At 40.8% G+C, this 21,535-nt stretch overlaps 1 protein-coding gene across 6 annotated transcripts; it reads left to right on the top strand.

Moving 5' to 3' along the window:
* Positions 1-147: 147 nt before the first annotated feature.
* On the top strand, positions 148-21,450 carry c2cd3 (C2 domain containing 3 centriole elongation regulator). Of its 6 annotated transcripts, XM_062060397.1 has the most exons (34): positions 150-427; positions 1,615-1,884; positions 1,964-2,121; positions 5,276-5,457; positions 5,530-5,675; positions 6,874-7,006; positions 7,081-7,215; positions 7,290-7,437; positions 7,518-7,627; positions 7,712-7,909; positions 9,352-9,467; positions 9,566-9,684; positions 9,755-9,886; positions 9,957-10,095; positions 10,159-10,367; positions 10,451-10,602; positions 10,682-10,925; positions 11,034-11,208; positions 11,277-11,460; positions 14,261-14,433; positions 14,514-14,649; positions 14,731-14,999; positions 16,087-16,164; positions 16,256-16,861; positions 16,933-17,259; positions 17,381-17,519; positions 17,598-17,671; positions 17,751-17,956; positions 18,024-18,154; positions 18,243-18,389; positions 18,451-18,605; positions 19,999-20,614; positions 20,699-20,795; positions 21,308-21,450. In XM_062060397.1, the coding sequence occupies exons 1-34, from the start codon at positions 376-378 to the stop codon at positions 21,419-21,421; spliced, it is 6,270 nt and encodes a 2,089-aa protein (XP_061916381.1). In that variant the 5' UTR covers positions 150-375; the 3' UTR covers positions 21,422-21,450. The 6 variants fall into 6 exon arrangements, with proteins under 6 accessions (XP_061916382.1, XP_061916378.1, XP_061916381.1 ...); XM_062060398.1 differs by having other exon boundaries at positions 148-427; positions 9,957-10,367; positions 18,529-18,605; XM_062060394.1 differs by having other exon boundaries at positions 149-427; positions 5,533-5,675; positions 9,957-10,367.
* Positions 21,451-21,535: the final 85 nt, after the last annotated feature.

The following is a 21,535-nucleotide window of genomic DNA, read 5'->3' as shown; positions in this document are numbered from 1 at the left end:
TATTATTTACCTTGACATAAATGTATTCTGCCTATTTACTTGCTAATGCACTGGTAAGTACATGAAATCCCAGCATTAGGAAACAACTAGAACATAAAGTTGACGGGTAATAAGAAGGATAAGTGTTGCCATCTGCTGGTGGCAGCAAAATGCCTGTTTGTCACCGTGAAACTCCATTTCCCATAATGCACCCGTGAGCGGAAGCCGGATTCAAGCTAACAGTTGGGCGCGCTATAGAGACGTCTTGTGTTTGTATTTCACCACCACACACTCCTTTTAAATGTTTTACTTTACCAGCCTATCATTTAACATGCATACCAAAGTCCTGCTCGCCTTGTTGGCCATTTTCGCACTTTATATCCCCAACGTGGTGGCATGAATAGCCAAAGGCTGAGGTCCGTCAAAGTCGGGGACTACAAGAAGAAAGGTAAGCTCTTGTTGTTAGCAAGCTAGCTAAGTTGTCGTGCATGTAATAGTAGTTGTAATAGCGCTTAAAGTAGTATGTTTTCTAACTTAAATGGTGTTCACGTTGCAGGTTGATATTTTATTGTTTTATGCAAGTAGCATAATAGCCTAATTTGATGCCATTATGCCTAAGGATGCTAACTATGGCTCAGCTTTAAAAAGCTCTCAATGTGAATGTGGTTATTTGTCAACAGTATGTGGTTTAAAATCGTCTGCAAAATCTGAGGTATTCTAGAATTCGTTTCAAAGTACATTATTTTTATACTGAATGATCAAAGGTTATTAACGGCATCATCAGAAGATCATAGTACTTACCACTGTGGTAATATAATCAATCAAATTAAAGGGGAACTGCGCTTTTTTTTTTTTTTAGAATTCATTCACAGTCTTTATGTAAGACAAGAACACATGTGTTTTTCTTTTTTATTTAATGTGAGTGTGAATGTTGTCTGTCTATCTGTGTTGGCCCTGCCATGAGGTGGCGACTTGTCCAGGGTGTACCCCGCCTTCCGCCCGATTGTAGCTGAGATAGGCTACAGCGCCCCCCGCGACCCTGAAAGGAATAAGCGGTAGCAAATGGATGGATGGATATTCTAAATATTAAATAAATGCGATCAACAGTCTGCTTCCAATGGAGCCTATAAATTCATAATATTCTGCCTATAAAACCCTTAAAAGACATCCAAACACCTCCATTCAGGTTTTATATACATGCTGTAAGTGTGTGTAATGTAGAAATGGGCACATTTATAATAACATTTAATATTTAGGTATTCTGCTCATTTTAAGCATGAATGCAAAAAAAACATACATGACATCTTCATGTCTTTCATAATGATTCTGAACGATAGGCAAAATAAAATAAAAAGTGCAGTTCCCCTTTAAAAGCATGGCACACGCAGTCACTCCACAGTACATTCATGTAGTAAAGACAACTCAGCAAAGTCGATTAAATAATGTAATCGCTTCTCCTGCAAGCTGATGGTTGACTGCCAGTGGTCGTAATGCTAACCAAAAAGTCCTACTAAATGGCAGCGCCTGTTTGTGATGCAGCTCGTGAAGTAACGTTCTCCAAATGATCATTATTTAGATTATTTTTCATTTATTTTTAGTCTTCAACTGTATTTGTTGAAAATACCTTCTTTACAGTCCCAAGCGATGTGTCGCCCTCCACAAGCCTTCCTCCTCTGGTGGAAGGTCAGCTCAGTTGCTTCCTGCGGGTGACGGTCAGTCAGCTGCTCTGGACGACCCTGAACCCTCCACTGGCGACGTTTGTCAGGCTGCGCTGGTGGGGAGAGTCATCCAACGGCACCTCCTTCAACCCACGAGATGCTTCACTCTCCTTGCAAAAAAACATCAGGACCACCGCGCGCTTCCCGGTCCACCTTAGCACCAAACAGTTTGTCTCATATCTGGCAGGTATGAAACATCACAGATGGCTTTTTATATAAGTTGCATTTTTTACTACGAATATGTAACATGTGTCTCTCTTAAAAAGATGTGGGGTCATTGACGCTGGAAGTTTTGAACAAACAGGATCATTTGCTGATTGCTCAAGCTCAAGTGACAGAAATCGCCCGTCTCTGTCAGTCGTACACCATCAGTGGCTTTTACAGCCTCTTTTCGCCAACTTCTCAGAAACTTGGGGAGTTAGAAGTAAGTCATTATGTCTTTTATATCATTATTTTTCAGTGATGTTCATTCATGTACCAGTGTAACAAATCAGTAGCGGCCTTGCAAATATTAGATGTTTTTTTCTAAATGCTATAAAGTAATTATAACAAGAGCACACTGCAAGCACTTATCTCTGCCAATGCTTATTGTCATATTGGGAACCTCCCTTTTACAGCAAAGATTATTTTATTCGAAGGCTGTCTAATTAAAGAGAGTTGACTAGAATTGAAAATAAACCATTTTTTCTACTAAAAGAAGTAAGTACAAACAATAGCAATACCACTCTCTCCACACCGGGTGCATCTTAACGCCACTAAAACTAGAGGGAATAATATGTGCGTGTTCAAATAAATAAGAAACAGGATGATATTAAGGCTTCACAATTATGGCAAAAATAATAATCAAGATAATTTTAATTGATAATGTAATCACGATTAATTACATGATTATTGATACATTTAAAAACATGACTATTTATTGGACTACCAAAACTTAACTTTAAATCTAGTTTTAAAAAACCTGAATATAAATTAGTAACAAATAAACCACAACAAGTAAAATAATAATAAGAGCAAAACAATGGCAATATAAAAAACAATAAAATACAGTTTTTCCTTTTTGTTTTCAATTCATTTGTTTTACCTTTTACACTTACGTTACCACCATAGAGTGTGTGCGTTTTGTGTAAAATAAAATGTAATAAAATGTTTGTTAATTAAATGCTAAAATCCTCACATTTATTAATGCAATACATCTTTGGATAGTTTGTCTAGTATTTTAGGTCAAAGCATAATAGTTTTGTTAATGTATCAATCAGTGCTTTAAGTACATTAAACTTGTGCTAAGTACTTTTTTGAAACGTATTTTGTTCGCGCAGTATGTGGCACACCGCACTATTATTGTTACGGGGGGGAAGTGTGCTGTGTTGTTGTTCTCAGCTTGACAAGTAAAGAGGCGCCTTACCAGAGGCTGTTAAAAAAAGAGTGCCTCTCAATTTGCAACCACTGTTTATACATGCATTAATGTTACATCAATGATGTCGTTCACAACAACACAAGCAGATGAAATGTGTTGAGGGTGTATGGATTATTCTCGCAAGCTTTATCCTCGTAGTTAAGTCGCTATTTTAAGTGACTGTCTCGACATTGATTGCTAAGCTCAGAACAGGGCGGTGGAGTGTGTCAGGGATAAATGAGCTCTACCGAACACATGCAATAATGTGCATTAAAAATGATCAATTATCAATTGCTCTCCCACCAAATAAACAGATCTATTTGTGACTTTTTCCACCCCAGAAACGCTAAAACCCACACATAAAGAAAGAAACACTTTAGAGCTTGGATAGATTAGTAAGGTTGTCGTATCGGGTCTGGCATAGCGTCAAACTCACTTAATGTCCGACGATTGGACTGCAAGGTTAATTGTCAAATCAAACTCGATTTAAGACACCCCGAGTTTCATTATGAGATTAAAATGTTCCTAAATCGGTGCCATATTTTTTGGTCCACGTTTTATGGAAGTATTATTGTAGCAAAATTATTTGCACAAGTGTATCTCAATTTGTGTGTGTAATCCAATTTGCGTGTGTTTGTACTAATTTGTGTGTCTGTATATCAATCTGAGTGTGTGTATTAAGATCCGCGTACGTGTGTTTTCGATCCGCATACCTATGTTTTAAATTGTCTGTCTGTCCCTAAACAGAAAGAGCCCTCGATAGGCTATCTACTTCCACGTGACTTTTGCGACACTTCTGCCGTGTAAGATTTGAGCGCACACGTCCAGATTCATGAACGTGTAATACAACATGTGCGCGTGCTTTCAGAAGTGCGTGCGTGCAATACAATCTGATGTGTGCCTAAATTTAACCAACTACCGAAAACACCGCACAATTTAAACCATTCAGAAACAATGTACAGTTAAGGTGCATGAAAGATATACGCCAATACCTGCCTTGCGTTGTTTCTCATTGGCTTAAATTGCGTAGTGTCTTAAGTGGTTGGTTAAATGTAGGCACTGTGCATTGATGACTTGGTCCAGGATTGGTTATTTCGATCTGTCTGTATAGCGATTGGAAAGTGTAAAAAGAGTTGTCTGTCTGTAACTCCCCCTTGCCTTTCCTTATACTCACCACTAGTCGGCGCCTTGCAGCCACTGATCATGTTATCAGAATCAGAATAGTTTTATTGCCATTGTTTGAGAACGGGTTCACAAACTAGGAATTTTTCTTGGTGCCATCGTGCAACATAAACCACACATATAACACATATTTGGTAATAAAAAGAGCTGTAACAGATCTTTTTATAGACTTAGAAGGAATTCAAGGAGCTACTGTTAGGAGTTATTGTTCATGTGCCTGATGGCCGAGGGCCGTGTTGAAGTCAACAACGATGGGCCACTCTCAAACACTTGCTCAGAGCTGCCAAGTTTCACTTGAGCGTGACAGACACGCAAATTTAACCCTTGCACACACAACACGCCACACTTGTAATTTCTCACGCTTATACTCCTCATTTACTACTCCCAATTATTTTCATAATAATAAACTTTGGTTTTGCATCTTGCCATAGTTCGAGTAACTTTGATTGATTGATCAAAATAACCAATCCCAGACCAAGCCATCAATCCACTGTGCCTACATTTAACCAACCACGGAAGACACTACACAATTTAAACCAATTAGAAACAACGTAAGGCAGGTCTTGGTGTCTCTCTTATGCACGCCTCATCTGTACGTTGTTTCTGATTGGTTTAAATTGCATGTTGTCTTCAGTGGTTGGTTAAATTTAGGCACACCTCAGATACGCATACTCAGATTGTATTACACGCACACACTTGTGAATGCACACGCTCAAATTTTACATGGCAGAATTGTCGCAAAAGTCACGTGTAAGTAGACAGCCTATCAAGGGCTCTTTCGGATTAGGGACACACAGACAACTTTAAACACACGTACGCGGATCTGAATACACATGCAGAGATTGAGATATACATTTGCAAATAATTTTGCTACAATAACCAATAATATTCCATATTGTTTTACCCTCATCAAAGTTAATAGCAATATGTTGAGTTGATACATTTTTGCTTCCTTGGCTCTGGTAATAAACATTCTCCATTGCTTCTCTAAAACTCGTAGGTGTCCCTGAGTTTGGAGCCCCTGGTTGAGGTCCATGAGAGCATCAGCTCAGCGCCAACTGCAGATTTCAGCACTGAAGCACTTCAGGTCTCCTCGCTGGCCACTACGTCTGTGGAGCCTGCAGATCCTAAAGCGAGCAGTGAAAAAAAATCTGAGCTCTGCAGCAAAGGAAACACAGCAAGGTTTCTCTCATTGTTATTATTTTAGCACGTCTAAAATGGGATTAAAATCCTCATTTAAATTTCTGCTTCCAGAAGGAAAGAGCACATGTTTTCCCAAACCACCCAGGTGGATAAAGATGAGCTAGTAGAGAATGTGAAGCTGGTAGAGAAGCGTGGAATGGCTGTGATTCCTTCCAGTCCGAAACCCTGTGCCCAACCGAGCAATGACATCCTCTCAGGTACGTCACAACAAGTTTTCTTCACACCAATCTCGTTCGATAGATATGGTATGGTTTATTTCAAGAATTTAAGGAACCAGAACACATGAGATGGCACAAAATTTAGTGCCCAAGATCTCAGATTTAGCCCAAAGTGTGTGTGTATGTATATATTTATATATGTACATTAATTAATAGTGTACATTATAATAGGAATACATTATGAATAGAAAAATAGAATTGTTTGCGATATGTAGTGCAAATATGATATAAAAACAATTATACCAAACTAAACCAAATAAAAGCCCAGCTCAGCACAGTTGGGACACGTGTGCTCAAAAAGTGGTAGTCGGTGAGGCGCGGGGGATTCATATCCATTGCTATAGTGCACCATTGGAGTTTAGCAGTCTTAACAGCTTCCGGAAAGAAGCTGTTCCTCAGTCTGGTGGTCCTACTTCGGATGCTCTGCAGCCTGCCTGTCTGAGGGTAGGGGATCAAAGAGAGATGGTGTGATTGTTGGTGATACATAGAGCCCTGCTTTCTGCATCTGCTGATGAAGATGCCTCTTCTGAGCAACTTTAACCACCCTTCTGCAATGCCTTCCGCTGACAAGCCGTGCAGCTGCAGTGCCACACCATAATGCTGGTGCTGAGGGTGGTTTCCACCACACATCTGTCGAAGTTCCCCAGGATGGAGCGATTTCATCCAGCACGCCACAAGTTCTTGAGGAAGTAAAAACCTATTCTCCAGCAGACAGGAAGTGTTGTGGCTGGGGCAGGGGGGTGTCTGATCTTCCTGAAGTCCACCAGCATCTACATTGATGCAAAAGTTCCACCAAATGTTCTACCTCCTCCCTGTACTCGGACTGCTGTTTGTGTATTTGTTTCAACAAGTTTAAAAAGTTACATTGAGGAAAATCACATGATTACATCATCCAACATGTCCAAAAAGGAGTAGGAAGAAGCCAAGCTTATTTCATCCTTCCTGTTCTCCATGTTCATTACAGATCATTCAATTACACCATATGTTTAACATGTTCAACAAACATTTGTTCCCTTTTTAATTGTTGACAAAAATGTCATACAAAAAGGAGTTAAAAACTGACACAATATTGCTTGTGAAGATAAATTTATTTAATGGGATTAGGATACATCTACTGTAGATATTAAATGAATGTGTGAATAAAACACTGGAGTAAAATCTGATAATAATTGATCAGTTATTCTAGAACGTGGGAGCAAACTTAGGGACGCTATGGTGGTTTCAGCATTGAAATTTGACATTGGTCCTGCACCGGTTCTGACTGACCTCCAACTCCCACTGCAGAGGGACAACGCCCAACCACCCTCCATGTGAGTTGCATGGATAAAATGCTTGAAATCCCTCGATGAGACGTAGTTTAGTAGTATTTTTGTTATGTCTTAAGGCCCTCTCCATCTACAATGTTCCTGGAAAATATCCTGCCTGGCAAGTCAGCTCTCAAGCACGTAGATGAAGTTGTCACAGGAGATTTCCGTCCTGGTGAGATGGATCACATAGCTGTGGATCTCCTCCTCGGCAGGTACTTCACGTTTTGTATTTTTACCCATCTTATTTCCAGCCAGTTCCCTTGACTCTGGGACGCTTTGTCTTCAGGTTGAAGACACCTCCTCCACCACTCTGTGAGGTTGAAGCCCTTTACCCTGAATCTCTGTCCACTCATAGCAGTGTTTGCGGAGACAGCGAGCTCAGCGACCCACAGTATGATCAGAGCTTGCTGGAGCATTTGTTTTATAAAACACCTGTGAGTAGTTCATATTTTTTCCTACAGTGATAGACTTTTTGCTTTTTGGGGGGAATGCATTTCTCTTCCTGTTTGTACAGATGTCAGATTCAAGACTAGATGACACAGAGGTGGACGTTCAAAAGCAGAAAAACAGTTCAACCAGGACCAAGAATCAGTTAAGACAGTCAGAGTGTAGGATGAGCGACAAGTAAGAGTCTTTCACTTACCTTGATATTTACCTGTCTGATCAAGCCAAAAGACTCATTATTTGCATTGCTGGTACGCTGTCTAGTCCAGTTGAAGAGCTCCATCCCTCTCTGGGTGAAGTTGATGTTCTTTTAAGTCCGGAGCAGATTATGTTTCTGAGCTTGATACGACAGGCCAATGTGAGCATCGACTCCATGAGCGTCCCAACAGAAAGCACAACGCTCCCTGCAAGAAAGTCCGTGAACAAAGGGAAAGCTCCTTTACTGCAACGTAACAAAAAGTGGTAGGTGAAGCTTTATAGGGTGCCATTTTGTAATGATTTTAAAGTATTTTAAGTAGTAAGATCTATCTGGAACCATCTGGTGTGTCTGTCGCTTTAATGCTAATGAGCTGTTGTCTGTCGCCTGTGAGGGGTCGGCCTCAAAAAGCGCTTTTGCACACTTTTTTTTAATTTTTAATTTTTATTTTTTATAAATATCCACTGTAACTACACTTCTCTAACGCAAAAAACGCCATATATCAGGGGTTCTTAACCTTTTTGACCTTTGGGCCCAATTTTTTCACTACAGAGGAGCCCTGGCCCATTGAAATATTAACAATAAATTGGTAATCTTACTCAAAAATGATATCTACCCTACTTACAGGTTACAACCTTGTCAAATGATATGAAACAATGTGTTAATCACAAATATTTATTTAACACATAAACCTTAGGCATATATCAGGCTGATTAGAAAAAGTACTAACAAATAAACTGCATTAGAAAAGAGTCATAGAAACCTGCAAAAATAAATTTACATACAATTATTTTGTGCTGAAATAAATAAAATTAATAATGAATATAGTTGGCCCTGGCGACTTGTCCAAGGTGTACCCCCTCCTTCCGCCCAATTTTAAATAATAATTTATTAGAAGTGTGTTGTCAGAGGTCTACCCTTGATGCTGGATTTAGATGTTTAAAAGTATAGTTTATAAAAGTAGTTAATAAACTCTACTGGGAACGCGTCACTTTGTGTGTTTGTAACATTAAAAGCTACAGACACACAAAACAAAGTGAATGCAAAGCAAAACTTGCTTTGTTTACCAAGGTTTCCTATAAGCAGTGGTGTGTGTATATACACAGGGCGCTAGGAGATAGCACCTGCACAACAGCTAAGCACACAGTAGTACACAAGTTAGACGTGCGTAATAAGTGTCAATAATCAAACAATATTGCAGTCTAAAACACAACATTTGTCAATGTAAACAGGTATCAAATAAATATAGATTCAGTTCAGAATGTCTCCATTAACAAATGTGTCCACATCAATTTACTGCGTCATGAGCTTAACTTAATCATTTGTGGTGGACACTATGTGTTGCCAAAAAAAAACGTAATTTTAACTTTATGACTACATAAATCCATTTCAGATGGTTAATAATGAATAGGTTAGTGTTTTTCATACCTACCAATGATCTCTTGTTGACACTTTTGACACAGTTCACTTGATCAAGCCTTGCCCAACATTCCACACTGCATAATGATAAAAATATATGTATGATTTGTGTCGTATCGAATTAATATTGGTATCCTCCAATAATCAGGGCTCCAATATCAGCATCTTACCGGAAGTGAAAAGTTGTATCTGGACACACCTTGTTAGAACATCATTAAAAAAGTCGCATTTGCATTAAAGGTATTTGAAATAATGACGTGAAACTAAAATACTGTTTCTTTTTTTGTAGCACATATTTTGTCGAGTATACGTTACCAAAGACTTCCTTATCCAGTCGACGTGGTCGAAATATTGCAGGAAAGGGGGAGTCGACCAGAGTTGTTTCCAGTAAAGTCACAGAAGGAGGTACGACATGTTGGAATCAGCCACAAAAGCCTTTAAAAAAAATTTTTTTTTTTGGCAAAGTTACCTGATTCACAATCCACACTTTTATGTATTTTAAGTGGTGACGTTCCAGCAGTGTTCCGTGTTTCCTGTGCGCTTCAGTAAAACGGCCATTGAAGAATGGTGGGCAATGGATCTCCTTTTCAAAATTTACTCCAGAAGAATTGACCAAAAAAAGGCGAGCCTGTTACAATACAAGATCATAAATGATAATACCTGTGTTCTAACGACTGCTGTTCTTTTTGCAGGCGGTTCTTGTCGGACAAGCCACATATCCACTGCGCCGTCTACTGCAGAGCAAGCAGCTCAGCCAATCTCTTGCTCTACCAGTGCATGGTATGGAGGACAACAGCCAAACAAAGGAACTAGGACTTCTCAGGGTAAAACAAAATGCCTTAGTGGAGCCACTGCTGATTTCAGGTCTGTTCAGCCATGTGTGCTGTTTTGTAGGTGCTGCTAGAACTTTCTGCCAACAGCAGAGAATCTCCTGAAACATTGCCACACATTGTTTACAGTCCTCAAAGAGAGTCCTCGTGTGTCAGCATTTGCACAGAGGACTTATCTGTCCAGTCTTTAGAAGATTTCACAGGTAATGTCCCCAGCCAGCAGAAAGGCTTCAAAGTAGCCTCTCCACATCTTAACCCCCACACAGCCTCTCCTCGTAGATCTCAGCAGCAGATGGAGGAAGACCCAGAGGTTTTGTTGCATATGCTGCTCATGGTTCCAGACGGGAAGAACTTCAACTGTGGGCCTATGCAGGCTGTTAACGTCTACTTCAACTGTAAGCTCTTCTGGTGCGATGAGATGGCGAGGTCTGTGGTCAGCTGGGGACATGTAAACCCATCCTTTAACTTTGCTCAGGTACACCCCACACACTGAATTTCCCTTTAAAACGCCAGGAATTTGGACTTTAATGTGAAAGAGCTTTTTCTCTGGACTTTTAGGTAACTCCTGTGGCTTTGACTACAAAGCTACTGGAGAGGATGAAGGACAATGTGATGGTAATTGAAGTGTGGCAGAAAACCGGAAGCTCTAGTGAGGAGAAACTACTTGGTCTTGTCAAACTACCTCTCCACCAGTTCTACATGTCATTTAGGCAAGTGTTTTAGAGATTTTTTTTAGCAGTGGTGATATGCAAACTCGCTAACTCTCCACCTTTTCCTCATCCTCTCCAGGGACTCCAAGATTGCCCACCTTCTTCTACGGGCACAGTACCCTGTTTTAGGGGTGGACTGCTACCTGCCAGTCATGGATGTGTTCTCCAGCACTTGTAATGGACACCTCAGGGTCACTCTGGCTATGGGCCGCTTCGAGCAGGTACTCGCTCTGCAGCGCACCAGAGAAGACGAAATCCAGTCACTGGGCTGCCCCGTGAGACCGGTGCATCTGCTTGATCACCAGCCTCATCCACCAGGAAAGGTCGGTGGCGCAATGGTTGTCTTTTTTTTCCCCATACTGTGCATGCTCAGTTGCAATGTTAGTGTTTAAGTATTGCTTTTACTTTCACACTTCCTGTTTCTCCCCTAGGTGACTCCAGCGCAAGCACGAGCAATGAAAGAGCATGTGTTTATGATTAAGGTAGAGAAGGTCTCTGGGCTGACACCGCTCCAATCAACGGTGTGGGGTGAGGCTGACTGTTACGTCCAGTACAGTTTCCCTTGTCAGGAAGGTGCAGAAATCGACGCAGCCCTGGATGAGCATTGTAATGCACTTTGCTTAGATTTCTCTTTTACAGTTGTCTGTCATACCGTAGTATCTTATCTCCAACAGACACCAACCTGAGGCCTTTTCGTACCACTACCACTCTCTGTGTTCCTGACCCAGCATTTGGCCATACAGAGACACACGTGCTTTTGGCTCCTGAGGGGGTCCCAGTCCAGAAGCTGCTGCTCAGCTCTCTTTCAATCCAAGGCCTGAGCAGCGGAGGGGGTGTCCATTTTGAAGTGTGGTGCAGGTTTGTAGCCGTTGAGGCAGTGTTTTCCTGCTATTTGTAGCCAAGGTTGCGTACTAAAAAATCTAAAGATGCGAGGGGCCACTTTGATGTTTACAATGTTTTAACATTTTGTAAAAAGGCTAGAAAAATAAAAGATATATATATATATATATATATATATATATATATATATATACAATTTATATATATATATACAATATATATAAGACAGGATGTTTATGTTATTAAGAGGTTGTTCATATCATAATGTCTACATTTTGTCTTTATTGTCTGTTTGATCTATTTTCTAAATTTCTGCTTTTAGGTTGTGGTTTTATTTCATTTCTACAATGTGCTATAAGCAAATAAAGTGAAAAAAAACATCCGCAAGTTCCAAATACGGTGGCCTGGAAGGGCAAAACACTTAAACATCTCATGAAACAAATTACAATTACACAAACCAAATTACCAGATAACAACACAATTTAAAATGACAGAAAATGAATTAATAAAAGACACCACAACTAACAAAAGACAAAACAACTTACAACTACACAAACTAATTTAACAAAATACAAAACAACTTACAATTACACAAACCAAATTACCAGATAACAACACAATTTAAAATGACAGAAAATGAATTAATAAGAGACACCACAACTAACAAAAGACAAAACAACTTACAACTACACAAACTAATTTAACAAAATACAAAACAACTTACAATTACACAAACCAAATTACCAGATAACAACACAATTTAAAATGACAGAAAATTAATGAATAAAAGACACCACAACTAACAAAAGACAAAACAACTTACAACTACACAAACTAATTTAACAAAATACAAAACAACTTACAATTACACAAACCAAATTACCCAAAGACAACACAATTTAAAATTATCGAAAAAACTAACAGAAGACAACATAACAAACAATTGCTAAAATGAATTAACAAAAGACCAAACAACTTCCAATTACGCACACCAAATTAACAAAGGCCCAAAAAACCTACTAATAAACAAAACATCCATCCATCCATCCATTTTCTTCCGCGGGGGCAGCAGCCTAAGCAGAGAAGTAAACAAATTGACAAAAATAAACCAACTTACAATTACATACAATAAATTGACAAAAGACAAAACAACATGCAATTACACAAACCAAATGAACAAAATACAGAACAATTCAAAATTTCACAAATTAAATTAATAAAAGACAAAACAATTGGAAGAAGAACATGCTTTGTTTGTCACTGCATTTGAAAAGTACTGCGAAATGTGTTTACAGTCAACCCGTCCAAAAAACAGAGGTGAACAAGAGCGGAACACTGATGGCTTGCCACATGGGCGTAAAAGATCCGAGAATGAAAAACAAGAAGAGGGAGAGAAAAAAAAGCCAATCCCAAACTATGATACTGTAGGAAGGGCACTGTGGGACTAGGAGAAAATCCTCGGCAAACATAAGCACACATTACGACATACAAAAACAAAGATGTTCCAGCGCAGACAGCCTGCCACATCAGCAGTCAACACACAGCGCACCTTTGTGGTCGAGGGGATGAAGTGGCGAAGGCTTGGGATGGGGGGTGTGTGTGTATATGTTTGTGTGTCTGTGTGTCTGTATTGTAGTATCCATAGATGCATGTGTGTACATGAGCCTGGAAGTCGCTCCGTTCGGCATCACAGCCTTGTGCCTCAGAGTGGCATCTTGATAACATGTCAGAGTCCTTTAGGGATAGGGGAAAAGATGTCAGGAGCATCTCACCACAGCGTCCTTACAATGTCAAGGCCGGTGCGAGGGCGCAATAATATAGATAATGATTGTTTTGGTTAGGGTGATCAGATGTGTTTTAATAGCTCGTCTATTTAATTGTCCGTTCTGGTCCTCAAATTAATTTGGCCTTGCAGAGAAGAAAGCTTCTCCGAGATGTTATCCAGTTTGCAAATTAGTTTAAAATGGTTTGAGTGCCTACAGCCTTGCCTATCCCATCAACTGCCCATCTCATTATAATGACGGTCAACTTCTGTCTACCTTCAACGGCTGCCATCGTCTTACGAATTTTTCAATACACAAAGGCAACACACAATCCGAACAGCAAATGAGCTGTTATCATAGTTCCAAATACAGTAGATGTCGATGTCTTCGACAAAAAGAGTCGCCAGGCACACAACCCTCCATTTCTCCAATTGTGAATGCAGCAACAAATGTTCCGTAAAGACAGACAGGTTGTTGTTGTTGTTTTAAGTTAATTTCGAACATGCATACATTTACAATACAATACATCACATATTTCCATTTTCTCATTACAACATGTCCGAAAAGGTTCCTCCAAAACTGAACATCTCATCGTGAAGATCTTGTCAATTTCGTTGGGAAGCCAGTCCATCAATTCTATTGTTTAGATTTTGGACAGCAGTGCAAAAAGAGACTCCAAAATTCAAGACAAAAAAGCAAAAGCAGGGAAGATAAGAAAGAAGAGAGGGAAGTGTCCGCCTTTCTTGACAGCCAGAGAGAAGAGTCAATTTCACAAACCAAATTAACAAAAGACAAAACAATTTTCATATGCACAAACCGGAAAGGGAATGTCCAAAATCACAGTTTGACAACCAAGTTTTTTGTACAAATTGTCTTTTGCTAATTTGTGAATAGTTTTATATTTTGATAAATTGGTTTTGTCTAATTGTAAATTGTTTTGTCTTTGATGAATTTGTTTTCCATAATTGCAATTTGTTTTGTGAAATGTAAAAGTGTCTTACAATGCCAGGCTACTGTAATTAGGCAATTCTGTCAGCTTGTTTATTTTCTTACAGATACTATTACCCGAATGTCAGAGACCAGCTAGTGGCCAAGGGAATTCTCCCCCTCTCCAAGTTGTGTGCCATAGTCACAATGCAGGGACAGCTTGGTGATAAGGCCCAGATGTTTTCTTTGCCTCTGCTACCGAGGGCAGACAACACCTTGATGCACCAGCCTCAGCCGTCTGGTAAGCACGCTTCCAGATCAACACTTTCACTTGCATGGTATTTAGCAAATGTTAGTACCCTTGCGTGTGCGTTTCTTCAGGCCTGCTAGATGTGTGCATCCGGTACAAGTGCCGTCCCGTGAAAGCTGATGTGCAGACTGGCAGAGGAGCTGCCTCTAATGTGGTGACACTGGTGGTTCAAGTGCACAGAGGTTCTGGTTTGCAGGCAGCAGCCAGGTACTTTCCCAGTGTCCTTTTTATATAGCGCTCCAAACATCTTTGAATTTCTTATCTTGCTGGTGTGAATTTGCACTGCAGAGTTATATCCCAACACGACGAGAGGTACAGTTACTTTGCTGTCGTTGGAGTGAACTCCTACGTCACCGTCCAGTTGTCCTTCTTGCCCGAGGAAGAGCAAAGGTGCACCCGTTTGACTGCCAGGACCTTCTGCCCAGAGTATAACTACCACACAGAGGTTTGCTGCGACATGCTCGTTCACAAGAGCGGCGGGGAGACCTTCAGTCTGGCCGAGCAGCTGGCAGAAGCTTTTGCCATCTTCACTGTTTGGAATAGAGACAACCGCAAAGGTTCAATAACACTTGTCTTTAGTTTTAAACGTCCTTTATAGCAGCTCAACATCTTTTCCTTCCAAAGAGAGCCTTCGCTGCCTCCTTGAGGTGTTTATAGCAGACTATCTCTGTATTATTCACCTTTTTCTGGTAAGATCTAAATCATAATTTTAAAAGTAATGGGTTGCAAGTTTGCAACTTGCTCAAAGTTTCTTTGTTTGTACTAAAAATAACACCCCATGCTGGTTTATGTTACCATGATTGGTTTAACAGAACATACTGTAAATATTTTTAAAGTTTTTATTTGTTTCGTAATTACTGATTATGTTTAAAAAAAATTGCATGTTGGTCTGAGGAATTTGTCTGGCGGAAGCAAATATCAAATTGCAGTCATGATGTTCTTATGATAGAATATACATTCAATGACAACTAAACTTTGCTAAATCACTATAATTTACTGACCACACACACATCTAATGCATGTACCGGTACGTGTGTGTTACATACAAGCGTAGTTAAGTCATCCTAGTCACATCCGTTCACTTTTGCTCCTGATGGTTCGGGTTAGAGCCTTGCATGGCTCAGTGTTTGAATGTGTGGGAGAATGTGAAAATAGTGTCAAAATGCTTTGACTACCTTGAAGGTAGAAAAGCGCTATACAAGTATAACCAATTTACATGCTTAAAAACTAGAAGAGGATGGGTTGTATCCTTAAAAATTCTAGGCCAGTGGTTCTCAAACTTTTTTGACCAAGTACCACCTCAGAAAAATCTTGGCTTTCTGAGTACCACCATAATGACCAACATTAAAATACAGTTTGAGTATTAATTAAAAACAAGGCAGAAGTATATTTATATGTTATGGCCACTGTAACATTACACACAGTTTGAACAGTAACACTGTGTTTATATGTAGGAAAATAAAACACTGTACTTTAATAAAGTGATTCTTTGGCGTACCATTAAATGGTGCCCACGTACAACTAGTGGTACATGTACCACAGTTTGAGAACCACTGCACTAGGCATTTGTATAAAGTTTGCAAACCACTCCTTTAAAAGTATGTTAATCGTCTTGCATTATAATCTGTCATTTATTTTTTCCAGGCAATACTTTCAACCCTCCAAATGTGATTTTGGGCACAGTGAAAATTCCGCTGCTTGATCTCCTCCGGAAAACAACAGGTGAGATCCACTCCACTCACTCGCACTGCGTGATGGATTTTTTTCCCCCACACAAATATTCTATAGTTGTGTTGATTTTCTGTGCATCAAGGTATTTCAGGCTGGTTTGGGGTCTACACGCCCCTGGAATCCACACAAACTCAGCACACGCTGATTGGCGGCCTTGAGATCTCAGTCGCCTTTTCCCACCACTCCGAGCGGGAACGGGTCATTAGGGCTGCTGTGGCTTTGGGCTGGGAGCTGCCTCAGATCCAGAATGACAATGAATGGCTTAACGAACAGGGAGACTGGGAACACCACACAAGGAAAATATCCTTGACCTTTTCCATGCCCAGGGTTTGGATCCCTGTCCACTGCTTGCTCCTGCCGGGACATGAGGAGCTACAGCGATCCACATACTGCTACTTTCGCTACAAATTCTACGAGCAGGAGGCCGTCTGCTCGCAGATGAAACACCCGTGTGTGACTGAGGGCAGCGAGGCCACCGTGACCTTCCAAGGAAGTCGCACTGTTGAGCTGATGAGCTCCCAGCCTTTGTTGTGGTACCTTCAAGAGGAGCGGCTGGAGGTTCAGGTATGGGTTGCTTTCCAGAAGGACAAAAGCCAGCGGCCCCGTGACACTGACCGCCTGGTGGGTTCTGCTTTTATTGGTCTGTCCTCCCTTGCAAAGACCCACCAGCAGAAGTTGGCTCTCAGCGGTATGTGATATTTCTGAAGGCTTTATTGTAATTATTTGGCACAGCTAGATTTATGTATTCTGGTTTTCTAGGAGTGTATCCACTGTTCAGACGCTCGGCGATGGACCTGCAGGGTGCCGCTCTGAGGGTGCACATCAGCCTGACGGTAGGCCGTGCGCCGACTGTAGAAGACAACCAGGCGGACTCTGACAGCCAGGAAGAGATCTTATTACAGGCGACAGAGCCGCCACATCGTACGCCCCCACCTTCCCCTCCAAAAATATCCGATTTGGAAAGCCCGATCAACTCGAGTGAAACAACTGCACATGTCGCTATACCTCAGCCGTCCAAAATTAGTGAGGAAGATTCCTTCCTGGTGGAAATTGCAGTGGACAGGGCCATGCACATTAATCTGAAAGGTGAGCCTAAACTGTGATCTCTCTCTTAAGGTGCAGTTTGGTGCTGCTGATGCAAATAAGGATATTAAGCTCTCCAATATAAAAATACTTTTTTTTACACTTGTGCCATCATTGTTGTTAGATTGTCCGAAATCTGGGAGCAGTGAAGGAGCGTCATGTCTCTGTGTCTCATACATCACTGCTGACTCTGCAGAACCAGTGTCCACAGCTGTGGTGGCCAACACAAACTGCGCCACCTGGAACCATCAGCATAAATGCCGGTTAGCACTATTCTCCAGAAATGACAGATAGTCGACTCCTGTTGTATGTTCAGTGGACCAATACTTGTTTTTCGTCAGGCTTTCCAAGCAGCTGCTAATTGATCCAGAGCAAAGCCTGGTGTTCAAAGTTTGGCATAAAGACAGCAGAGGAGGCAGGTTTATTATTTTAGTATTTTAAAATGAAAATGCATTTATTTTATTTACTCTTTGTTTTGTTTTTTTTGTCAAAAGAAGTGGAACAGGTGATTGGGTTTGCCTCTGTACACCTGTCCCCTTTGCAGTCTGGGTTCCAGTCAGTATGCGGCTGGTACAATGTCATGGATTTCAATGGTCAGTGTAATGGTCAGCTCAAAGTCTCCATCACACCACTCAAGCGGGTCCAAAACTTGCGTGGGCAGAGAAAAGCTTCCAGTGACAAAGATGGCCAAAACTCAAGTGTAAGACAAAGATTCAGTGCTACTGTAGAATAAATTGTCATTGTATTAACACGTGTTTCCCTCCCAGGATTTATCCCAGGCTGCACCATGCAGCTACCAGACAAGTGCCACGTACAACATCTTTCCTTCTCACATCAGCCGATACCCTGAGCAGCACATCTCATCGCCTGACCACATGGGCAGACTATTTCTCAAAACGTATGCACAACACAACATAGTATCCTCCCACGATACATTCAATTAACAGTTTAATATGTTAAAAACTATTTTGCGGTGCAATCTCTAGTGAGAGCGACCGTCACCAAGAGCACATGCAGAAAGTGCGTCTTCATCATCAGAGTCTTCAGGAACAAACTGAGACTCATTTGGTCTGTAGCAACAGCAACAGCAGCGACATCAACCTTCCCCGCTCTGTGGTCTTTTCAACACTCAGGTATCTCAGCGCAACATCACTTCTTTCAAAGAATCACAATCAATTCAACTTCCTTACCCAGGAAGAATCTGAGCGAGCTGGACAAAATCAACCAATATTTCTACAGTAAGATGGGTAAACGTGATTTTTCGCCCACAAGGGAACGGGACTGTCTTCACGAGAAAGACACCCGTAAGGAAAATGAGCTACATCTTCCATCCCAACAAGTCCACAACGGTGAGTGTCTGAACTTGATTGTTCCCTCAGACATACTGCGGACAGTATTGTAGTTCCTGAAACCCTCCAAAAAGTCCTGCAGCGTGTTACTCTAAACAGCGATGAAATAATTATATTATTCCAATGCATCTGTACTCACAATAATGTGCATTACTGTAGATCATCTACCTTTCATGGTAGATTCCCACTATTTGTGGGGGTTACATTCCAAGACACCCAGCGAAACAGAATAATGGACGCACCCCTATAAAAAGTAATTTTTATACTCTAAACTTAATCTAAATTGATTACAGATTTATATATTGAAGGGTAGTCTTAAGATTAAGGTGACCTTGCCTATAATATGTCTTAAACTTTTTTTAGACACATTTAGAATTGAGTTTTACGGATGAAGAAACAATTACAGTTCAACAGTTTCCTGCTGTAAAATGTTGAGTAAATTGACTTTTGAGACACCGCCCTCTCCTGGATTCATAGCTGCAGCACTCTTGTCTCCTGCAAATAGTGCCATTAAACTACTTTACTTTTAAAGGGGACCTAATATGAATTTTGTCTTTTCTGACTTATAATGTTGTTACAATGTTGGATACTCATCAATGCCAAAGCGTCAAATCATAAGGTTGATGCATTTTTTTTCCATGAGTTTGCACACAGTTTTGGATGCCTCTGTTCGCTGGGTTTTGCATTCTGGCTGCGCAGTGACATCACTGCAAGGTGGAAGCACTTGTTTAGACATTAAGTAGAGTTCTAAACCATAGGGCAAGGAACTCTTCCCCCTCTGCTTAAGTCCAAACACAAAAAAGGTAAGATAAAGTATTATTTTTATCTTATCGTGGCATGTGTATAATAATACTGATGTGCGACATGCAGTGACATTATTGCTGCTAAAAACAGCTATTTTATGCACTCTTTGAATTGATCGACACTTGTACAGGTGTACCTAATGGTGTGCCCGGGTGAATCTACATAATGTTTTTGGAGTTTATTTTCGACCGTGTCTGAAAAAAAAATTGTGGTGGCAACTTCAAGATATATATTTAAACTTTACATTTTCCAAAGATAAATGATGATTCTTTTGAAGTGGGTGGGGCATGGTTTCATTTGCAATCTGGGTAGCCCTACAGAATCAAACATCTTGCAGACACACTGAAAAAACGGATTACCAAAGGGACTGCGGAGTAAAATGTACACCAAAGCATATCCAATACGTATTATCTGGAACACAAGAAAGCGTTTTAAATGTATATTAAATTCATTGTAGGTCCCCTTTACGTTGCCTGGGGAAAAAAATCATGATTCAAAGAAAAATAAAAGAAATCAACAAACAATGATGAACTGCAAATATGCAGGGATCTACTTAATTTATTTGCTCACCTACTATTTGGTCTTGTAGGTCAATGCCGACAACCAACTTCCACCGTCCTCCACAGCAACTCAACATCTTCTCCCACCAAAGACAAGACCTCAGGCATTGTTCTGGAGATCATCTCCAGTCCATGCGACCCTTGCATGTTTTCCCAGGAATCCACATCTTGTCCAACAACGTCTGCAGGCCTTGTCGCACAGAACATGCCCGAGGTAGAAACAGAAGACACGGGCAGTGAAGCATGTAGATCACCATGCAGTAGTGAGGATGACGAGGAAGATTACGAGGAATTTGTCATGGAGCCGAGGCATTTGAACGAGTTGACAACTTTGACGGATAAGACCAGTCCTTGGAATAGCATCGTGTCAGACTCTGTTTCAATTGCCTCCGAGTGCCCAGAGGCTGAACTGAGTCAGGATAACGAAGATAAAAGTCAAAATGAAAGACCGGAATCCAACAGGAAAGACGCAGGAGAGGCGAGCCAAAGCCACGCCAGTGACAGTTTTGACGATTTAGCAGAAGAGACATCAGACACAGACAGCGACCAGGATGTAACGTTGCAAACTGTCAATGCCAACATGGAGGGTGATGCTGGGTCATTGCCCAATGAGGCTGTGCAGGCCGACAACCCCAGACTCCAAGTGTATCCTTAACTGTGATTGTCTATCTTTGAGACACTTGTAGGATTCCATTATGTCTTGTTTTTAGTTTAACTCTTCGCTCAAAGCTCGGTCCCCAACTTTTTCCTGCCCCCGCAGCAGCTGGAAGCCTCTCTAAGGGGCATTCGCTTAGCGCCCTCGTTCGCTAATTCGTCCAGCGACACGGTAAGTTAATTGCTCAATAGTGAGAAACCAATCAGTCACCATTCAGCTGACGGGCTTGCAAGTGCAGGACGTGGGGGGCCAGGAACACATTACACACACACATCAGATAAGATGAGTGAAGCTGCATACATAATCAGTACGCAAACATCACTATTAGCGTGTGTGTTAATACATTACAAGTCGAAAGAGAACGCCTGCTAAACACTTATGGACCCTTTCAAGTCTTATGTCCACATCTTTGACTAAGCATTTGACAAATCAGGTGAAAGGTTGACTATTCAGAGGCATGACAATATCTGCAGCTGTTTTTTTTTTTTGTCATTCCAAGAACAAAACATTTCCTCTCCACCCTGAGAATTAACCCCTTCATCTCAAGTAACAGGTGCTAGTGTTTTTGAGCTTGGGTGACTGTATATATTAGTAGAATACTGTACTTTAACTTGTACTTCAAGTATAGTATGCAGCCATTGCATTTTAATAACTGCAGTTCAACTCTTGCTCTACTCTTGCAGGAACAGTGCGCTCTACCTCACAGGGGGCCTCGGCGGCATCCAAACATGCCACCTACATCCACCCAGAGATTCCGTAGAATATTTGCTCCTACCTTTGAATTCGACGATGATTAGTACAACAGTGTGTGATTATTTAACATGAATTCATAAGCAGGTATGCAAACACTTTTTTTCTCGTGTAAAGTAAGAGGGATATTTTGTATTTTTATAAATAAATGTTTTCTTGTC

The sequence above is a fragment of the Entelurus aequoreus genome, linkage group LG10 (assembly GCF_033978785.1).
Source record: "Entelurus aequoreus isolate RoL-2023_Sb linkage group LG10, RoL_Eaeq_v1.1, whole genome shotgun sequence".
In the NCBI taxonomy this organism is placed as follows: domain Eukaryota; kingdom Metazoa; phylum Chordata; class Actinopteri; order Syngnathiformes; family Syngnathidae; genus Entelurus; species Entelurus aequoreus.
Note: the sequence above shows the minus strand (reverse complement) of the source record. Positions and strands in the feature narration are given on the sequence as shown.

Coding starts and splice junctions, on each gene's coding strand:
- c2cd3 (XM_062060392.1), top strand. CDS start 376: ATGAATAGCCAAAGGCTGAGGTCCGTCAAAGTCGGGGACTACAAGAAG. Junction 7,216..7,289: donor GTGGATCTCCTCCTCGGCAG/GTACTTCACGTT, acceptor CTTTGTCTTCAG/GTTGAAGACACCTCCTCCAC. Junction 20,615..20,698: donor GACAACCCCAGACTCCAAGT/GTATCCTTAACT, acceptor CTTCGCTCAAAG/CTCGGTCCCCAACTTTTTCC.